The 9,126-nt window shown below is 28.5% G+C and overlaps 1 protein-coding gene across 1 annotated transcript in view; it reads right to left on the bottom strand.

Annotated features, from left to right (window-relative positions):
- Nucleotides 1–650: 650 nt before the first annotated feature.
- Nucleotides 651–9,126, bottom strand: part of LOC148277053 (uncharacterized) — a 76,235-nt gene continuing 67,759 nt past the window's right edge. The window contains exons 6-7 of the mRNA XM_088233398.1: nucleotides 4,720–4,779; nucleotides 651–1,796 (exon numbers count right to left, since the gene is read on the bottom strand). Coding sequence (XP_088089524.1) covers nucleotides 1,710–1,796; nucleotides 4,720–4,779 — 147 coding nt within the window. The 3' untranslated portion in view covers nucleotides 651–1,709. The remainder of the gene's footprint in view (nucleotides 1,797–4,719; nucleotides 4,780–9,126) is intronic.

The raw sequence follows: 9,126 nt of genomic DNA, 5'->3' as shown, positions 1-9,126 counted from the left end.
TTTCACCATCTTTTTTATCACTATATGTTGGTCTACTGCCAGACATAATCTTTTCCTTATTTCCTCTCAGTTCTATATATATACGTATTTTTTCTAATTGGTGGAAGTCCTTAAAGTTTTGCATTCCCCAATCTCTAGTCAAAACCACGCCTTTTTCATATATCGTCAGACATTTAAACGGTGTGCTCTCCTTTTTTTCCATATATCCAGCACACTCTACTACAGATACTTTATTTTTACTTTGGTTCAATTATTTATTAAAACAAAAGAAAATCATTTATTTTGAGTACTTGAAAAAATATTTATTGTTTTATCAACGATGAGCTTGATATAAATTTAACATGTTCACGATAATTTTATTATAACACTAAGCAAAATATTGTTTCCACTTACACCGATATTATAAAAGTGGAATTATTAACAGATGCGATTACAGTAACATGATAAAGTTTTTTTTTTTTAAGAAAAAAGCATGTTTTAAATAAACACATAAAAATAATTGTTTATACACTGGTTATTTTATATTACTTTTTTTATCCAATAAGGTACATCTAAACAATTAAAAAAAATGTAATAACAATACTTTATTCTGGGAGCATGTCATGGCATATTAATTTGATTGAATTTTGTATTTACAATACAGACGGAGTATTCAATATTTATTCACATATAAATAAATTAATTAAAAATATTTTTTTTATACTAAGTACTATCGGATTTCAGCAATCAAAGATCACATTTATAAAGCACATTACTTTAATAATTTACTCTTATTTACAAGAATTCTTAATTTGTAATTGATATTGTTAATTGTATTAAAAAATTTAAAACATTTTACCCTAGATAATAATTAATAAAAAACAACATACCGATGGAAAAAATATAATAAAATTAATAAATGGATGAATATAATTATTATTTAAGTAATACGTCTAACTTTCAAACATAACTATCAACTTTATTTGAAACTTATGACTAAAGAATTTTAAGAATAGAAAGCCTTTATAGATTCAAAGGAAAAACATTAATTACACTTCATTTCTTCCTTAAATTTTATCAGTCAAAGTTTTCATTTGTTAACAGAAGCAATATTTATACCCCCCTCTTGAAAAAACTTTCTAAAGCTCCTCCAAGCAATACAAACAAATAATTCAAAGGCTTTATCCCTTACTTTGTAGAGCCTTTAAATCTTATCTTTTGTTCATCTGATAAGAAGTGTTTTGATTTCTTAGAAAGATACAGTCCTCCTTTGCTTATACAAGTAACTCTTAATGTTTCAATCTAAATTTCATATTGTCTTAATTAAATTTATCGTCGTATAAAGAGATTTCTTTATTTATAAGATATGAAGCGTCTTATTATATCATTTAATCACTTTAGACACTAACTTGACGCGAAAGATTGAATCTTTCACAAGCACTATAGTTCGTATCTTTTTCAAAAACTCCCCAGAAATTACGTATATTTTTCGTATATTTAATTTAAAAATACGACTTTGTATATACAAGTTTCTATTGCTAAAAAAATACAATTTCTACATAAGGAACGTAAAAGCACTCAAACCCTTTGATTAGGTATCTTTTTTTAAGTGTTTTTGTTTAAACTGACTCAGGTCCACTCTCGTCTGTGGAACTTTCGTGTTCTTCAAGCAGGGAGTCGTCTTCAGTAGGAGGTCTATCTGATGCATCTGCCACCAGAACTGGTAGATATCATAGCTCTATGGCTTCTGGACCTTTCCACGTCACACCGGACCGAAGAAGGTGGTAAAATCGCATCACTCCCCACATTGCCAGAACCTAAATCATTAAAAATTAATAAATTAAAATTATTACCCATAATAGTTGTTTCCGTGACCTTCAAACTTTTGTTACCCAACATCTTCAATTAGAAGTCAAATATTTTTTACCTAGTACAAAAAGGTACATATTATATATATTTATTATAATATCTTAGCAGAAAACGCTCATCAAATTATTTCATTTGTTTACGTACAGCCACAAAGCAAAGAATTAACATAGAACATATTGCCACGGACTAATAAGAATCATTTCATCATCATCATTCTCTTTTCCGCACTGAATGATGCATAGGGCACTGCATTAGTACACCAATTGCAGCGTATCTTGATCATTTTTGTTACATAAAGGAAAGATGATCAGTCTTATACTTCAGATATTAGACCGGGGACTATAAAATGTTTTGGCGCTAAAACGCCGTTTTAAATCAATATTTCACATCAAAAAAGTCGGGAATCAAATTCAAGACCTCTTGCATGGCAGGCAAACGCGCTGACTACTACGCCACGAGGCTGACTACATTAGAATTATTCAAGGTTTAAAAATTCTGTTTTTGCATTATCTTTGGGTATACCACAGAATGCTCACCTTGCTTCCTTGCTTTTCAAAACAACTAAAAATATTTTTTTCATCTTTATCAATCTGGCTGTTTGCTGAGGACAATAAGATTTTATATTGACAACCATTCCGATTGTTCACTATTACAATCTGATTTACATCTTTTTCTTCTTGATGCTCTTTAATTAATCTAGATTTCAACGTAAATAAGTGCAAGTTTATATGATTTTTTCGACTGGAAAATCCAATATTGTACATAAAATGAGCTAAAAATTATGTTAAAAATATCCTTTTTTCAATAACGCCAAAAAAATAGACATTTTAGTCCTATTCCAAATCCTTAACTCTTTGATGTGCCCAAACTACTGAGTTCTTTATAATGAAATATCCCAATAAAAAATCTAATACAAAATTTTCTTTTTCATACTGAAAACCATAGAACTATGATATTCATTCTCCCATACTCAGAATTCATAGCTCTGCCAACAACTACCCTTTTTAATTTTTTTGGATTACAAGTTGTCTTCTTTCATGCGATCACTGAATAAAATTTAACTACATATAACCACATTCTTTCCGTTTTCATTCTCACTTACATAGCTTATTATATATCGTCGGTGTAGCGCAGGAAGTCATTAATAAATTAACAAATTATTATATATAAAGACACTGGAGTAAAAGTACTTCATGTTGAAAATAAAATATTAAATTAGACAACTTAGAAATCTTAGAAATTAAAAAAGCGATTCATAATAAGAAAACAATAATTAATAACCAAATAAACAATATTTCTTTTAGCCCTCTCCTGGCTTACTTCGAAAATAATGATATCAGATTACCACTCGTATAAGAAAAAAAACACTTCATTTATTGGGTCCACGTGTAGTATTTAGTGAACATGATAGAAATAAAATAAAAAGGAATCAATTCATTGGTTACGTAAACCTTGACAAAGAAGCTTGTTTGCTTTGAAACCGGTCGGTGAAAAATAAAAATTAGTGGTTTAAAACAAAGTTGTTTTATTTATTTCTTTTTTTTTATTACAAATTATTGTTTTTAGGCAAATTGCTACCAAAGTTTCTATGCCTTAAACCAGCAATAATTATTTAAAATAGATTTTAGCTTTTCCGGTGTTATAGATTAATTATGTTACGTTATATATGTTAAAAAACATTGCTTCCCGACAAAAGCGTTTTTTTACTTTTTATTTATGGTAACAAAATCAGCAAAAAAAACATTTCTTTTTGGCAAAAATTTAATATTAAAAGTTTTTGTTTTATTTTTATTAATTATTAGAAAATACAAAAAAAACACATGCAGTGGCTTCTAGTTACGTAAATACTTAACACAATAATAATTATTACCAAGCACAAACGAAAAAAGGGTATTTCTGAATAAACAATAACCATAACTCGTGGCCTCGTGGTGTAATGGTCAGCGCGTTTGCCTACCATGCAAGAGATCTCGGGTTCGATTCCCGACATGGTTGACATGTATTATTATGTAAAAGGGTTTTTTTACACTAAAATATCTTATAGTCCCTAGACTGGTATCTGAAGCGCAAGACTGATCACCTTAAATTCATGTAACAAAAATGATCAAGACACCATTAGATGCGGAAAAAGAATGATGATGATGATGATGATAACTTATAAAAGTAACCTGATGCTTTCTATTTTTTTTTATAAAATTATTGACTTTTTTCATCCGCAAAAAAGCCGTTTCATGTCAAAAAACGTATTGAAGACTTAATTTTCTCATAGTTTTACATAAAAAATAACCCATAAAGGCTCCTTACTCGGTTTTGTCCAAAATGTTACTTAACCTCTTGCGCTACATGGATGATAATTTCTTTTATGGCTTTTTTCTTTCTATTTATTTATTATTTTTATTTTGAATCTTAAAATAAAGCACACATAAACATATTGTGCTTTTATGTGATATGTATCCTTAAAAAATCCCAATAAGCGAATGTATAAATCAATAAGTAAAAAATGACCTAATTGTTATTTAGTTTCTTTTTGACTAACTCAAAAATTAATTATGTTTGTAAAAATAAAATTAAATTCCCTGACAAATCTATGGTTGATCTTTGTCAAAATCCTGAAAACGGAAATCGAATGGAGTTAAGTCGGCCTTATGAAGTACTAGGTACAACATTTTCCTGCAAAGTTTGTGTTCAGGTTTAATTTCTGATAGGGTTGACAAGTGTTTTTTGTTTAAAAAATGCGCAAATAAGATTTTTTAAAGTACGACAAAATTTGTTTTGGTGTTATTGTTTTTTCAGAGAGTGGAAATCGTGTTGACCCATTAAATTTGTCTAATATCTATGTATGTTATAATATTTTTTCGAATTTTTACTTACATTTATGATAGCTCTTGATGTGAAAAACGCCATTTCAGCTTTGCAGAGGGAATCGAATTGCTAAAACAAAAAAATAAACATAATTGAAATGCGTACCAGTCACATAAAGTATTAATAAAGTCCAAATGTAAGAAGACAATAAACTCTAAATAACGCTTTTTAATACATTTATTTATTTTATTTATTTATGTATTTCACAGATTTAAAATGTACATAGTTTTTTTTTTGTTTCAGGTCCTGACTAGCTAGGAAATTCCTGTGTTTAGGAAGGACCTTTTTTTTTTACATGTGTTTTTTTTTTATTTAATTAAATGATTCTTAATTAATATAAAGAAAAATAATAACATTGAAAATAATCGATATAAATATAAATTAGAAAACAAGCAGGTAATAGTAACAAAAATTGAATCGTAAATATAAAGTAGAAAATATACTATTAATTGTTAAGAAATGGGACATCATTATTATAAATTAGAAAACATACAAATAATAATAAAATTTAAGCATAAATACAAATTATAAAGCATTAGTAATTAAGAGATTAAACATAAATATATATTAGAAAACATACCGATAATAATAAAAATTTAAGCAAAAATATAAATTTAAAATTTACCGATTATAATAAAAAAATTGAAGAAAAATTATAAATTAGAGAGAATATACCATATTTAATCAAAAAATTAAACAAACGTGTAAATACTAATAATAATAAGAAAAATAAAACAAATTAAAATAATAAACACAAAAAGTAATAATAAAATATAAATTAAAACAATAAAAAGATATTTGGCAATTAAAAGCAACACAATTTTTAGTCATGAAAATAATTTACAGGATGTAAAAAGGTCTAACCCTTATCCACTACACCTTCTTCTTATAAACACTGTAACTGACCGAAGCCTTTATGTTAGGGTCCAACATGTTAAAAACTCTAGGGCCCAATACTGCAAAATGCCTCTAAAAAAAGGCAGTTCTACTTTGAGGTACCCCAAACGTATATAAAAATATATATACAAAAATGTTAAACGATAATAGGGAAATATCTCATACTTCGAATACCGATGAAAATAAGTTAAATGGATTTAGAAAAAAAAATATGTTAAAAATCAATATAGATTTTTATATTCTTTTTAATAATCTTGTTTAAAAATAACGTCTCCACAAAAACGCGATAAGATTGACCTTGACAAAATCCAAAGGGTCAGAAGCGACGATAAGAATCGTAACGTATTAGGGCCGTGGCCAATGTAATAAAAAGTTTTTGGGGGGAATTTGAAATTATGCATTTAAAAATATTTTCTATGCTACTAATACATACGACAATAGTTTGAGCATCTCCAAATTTCTGCAGACAAAGACCGGATTCAACTCACTGGGGAGCTGCCAATATCAACATATTACAAGAGAGGTGAAGAATATTTTAGGTAAGTAATATAGAAGTCTAGGCATCTGTAGGGCTTATGACCTGTCATTGGCTGGTTAAAATGGCCACTTTACACACGGTGTAACATTCACCATTCTGCTCATATTTTACTGCCCACTTAAACCAGCCAATGACAGGTTATGAGCCCTGTAGATGCCTAGACTTCTAGATTACTTATCTAAAATGTTCTTTGTCTCTATTGTAATATGATGATAATAGATATAAAAAAAAATGTTTTTACTCTACAGTACTCTATAGACCCTTAATAATTCTTTTTTTTTTTTAACTTGATATTTCCCTTTTGTTAAGTGTTATCTAGTTAAAAGTAGTTTTTTTTTATCTTATGAAAAAAAATATTATTCATTTAACGATTTTTTCTCAACATATTCAATAAAATAGATTTAAAAAAAGTGATATTTTATTTTCTTTCTCAAATTTAAAGAAATGGATTCGGATATTCAATTTAACCGAATCTTAAAAACACTTTTTTTTAAATAAATTAAAAGTTTAAGAAAACAACCTGAATATTTTATCAGTTCACAGAAAAAAAAATATTTTAGTTTTATTTTTGATTTAGAAGTTAATTACCAAACCAAATAGCGCTTCACTTTTGCAAATCACCTTCTAACGGTAAATTCAAACGATAAAAATAATTAAAATGTGATTTATTTTCTCACATGTTTCGATAATTTTTTATCAAAATCTCAAAAAGGCAAATGATTTTTTCTAAATAATTCTCAAGCCCAGTAGGTGGATTTTTGCATAAATAAATTTTACCCGCCGCGTTCCAGCGCTTGTATCAAATTATGTGGGTTGACAAAAATATTTCACTTGACCCTTGCTTTCTAGAAAATATCAATATTCAAAGTACCGCCATTCATCTCAAAAGGTATTTCTTAAAAAGAAACCCTATTGGGATACTTTTTGTAGGAAGCAATCGATCTTACTACTGTCCAAACGTGGTCTAAACCAATTCATTAGAAATATGGGCCTATTTGTCCTGGAAAATATTTGTTTGTTAAAATTATTCCGTACGAATTGTGACGCAATGAGGTGAGAAAAATTATTTCATTATTTTATTTTTAGCTGTTTAACAAGACCCCGAGGCAATGATCTGTTAACTAAATTTTTTGACAAAAATAAATTAATATATTGGCATCCATTATTATAGTAGACTAGACTCATATTGACCATATCGAGTTTGTCCAACACCCTTTTCTAAGAAAAGTGGCACAGTTGCTAGGATTGCAAAGATGTAATTATTCCTATTTAAAATAGAGCGATTTATCAATCTCTCTCCGTTGAAGAGACGTAGCAAGGAGATGTAACTTAAATGCATTTTCAAAATACTATGTATTTAAATAAATAATATGTCCTATCTCTGTTGCAATCAATTTCTTTTCATGTTCCCAACCGTATCACCAAAAGTTTAAATTTGCTATTTATTAAATTGTCTAACAGTAAGTTTTGTTTTTATGCTTCAATGTCTAGAATGTGTAGATAAGCCAATTCTTCACACAATTTGGAATTCTTTGGGATAGATCTTCCGGCTCTTCGTAGATCTCCTTGTCATTAATACAGAGTGAGATGAAAATGTCTTAGTATGGGTTAGCTCGAAGTCTTATATGTTGATCGTGTTTATGAATATATTGTGTAACATTATTTTATTCCCTTTGTTTGTCTTTGCTTCATAGTTTTATGTTCTTTTGTTCAGTTTCTTGTACATATGTTTCTTCATATAATTGTTGTAATTGGCTTAGGCCGTATATATAATTAATAAATAATCCGTCTAAACTTATTATCGTATGCTCTTTCCAATGAAACCAAATTTAAAAATCAAATATAAGAAAAACAACTTCAAATCATAGTGATGAACATGTTAACTCACTTATTTTTAAAAACAAATCAATTACCAATGAAAAAAACCTGTATTTTTAATTTATAACGTGTTCCTGCTCTTAAACTCAATAAAATCTCTACAGTTAACATATTTTCCTGTGGCACTACTGTCACATAGGATTATTTGCAGGTTTAATGTAAAAGCCTGTTGTTTTGTAATACAACTTTGTTTTTAACCACTTTTTTTTTCTACCGACCGGTTTTAAAGGCACTCAAGTTTTTTTATCAAGGTATAATAAACTAAGTATAGTTATTATATAAATAGTTATTATACCTTGATAAAGAAGCTTACAGAATACGTAAGAGCACAAAACCATTCCAGGTGGAGGGAGACTGTCCACAGATGACCATGCCTGGAGTCAGGCGTGATCAGCATCCTCAAACATGAGTATGCTGATCACGACATAAAATAATAAAATTTTCGCAATGATTATTAATAATGTTAATTAATTGTATGAAAATTTAAAGTGTCTTCGTCGGTAACCTGTTATTGAACATGTTTAGAAAAAAATGTATGTTTTTTTTTTTTCATAGAGAAAACTTAATTTATATTGTTGATAAAATTGAAAATAAATGTTGACTTCCCAATCTTGTAATACGGGCCCTGGACTGGTACCTGAAGCGTAAGACCAATTATCTCTTACAATCGTTTTACGAAAATGATCAAGATACGCTGCAATTGAAGTACCAATGCTGTGCTATGTGACCATTTGAAGCAGCAAGAGAATTACGATGTTTAAACTTTTTTAACTCAGCGTCCGGGAGGATAAAGAATACAGTTCTGGTATGAAATAGAACCAAAATCCTGGACGAGGGTTTTTGACTCGATGGTAATTCTCGAATAAAATTTCTGAAAAGGGAAATCGACTGAAAATAAGTCTACCTTGTAGTGTAGTAGTTGGCGCATTTGCCTACTATACTTGAGATGCCAGGTTCGATTTCTGTGAAGGTGGACATGAAATATTGATTTAAAGGTGGTTTAACACGGCAAAAATCTAAAGTTTTTATTTAGTTTTTGTAATTTCATTTTTTTTAAATAACCATTTTTGCTATTATAAACATTGATGTTGAATTGTGTTCAT

This window comes from Micrasema longulum, unplaced genomic scaffold, assembly GCF_059751315.1.
Source record: "Micrasema longulum isolate JH-2025_06_02 unplaced genomic scaffold, ASM5975131v1 h1tg001094l, whole genome shotgun sequence".
Taxonomy (NCBI): Eukaryota; Metazoa; Arthropoda; class Insecta; order Trichoptera; family Brachycentridae; genus Micrasema; species Micrasema longulum.
The sequence above is the reverse complement of the archived record's forward strand: the minus strand, read 5'-3'. Positions and strand labels throughout refer to the sequence as shown.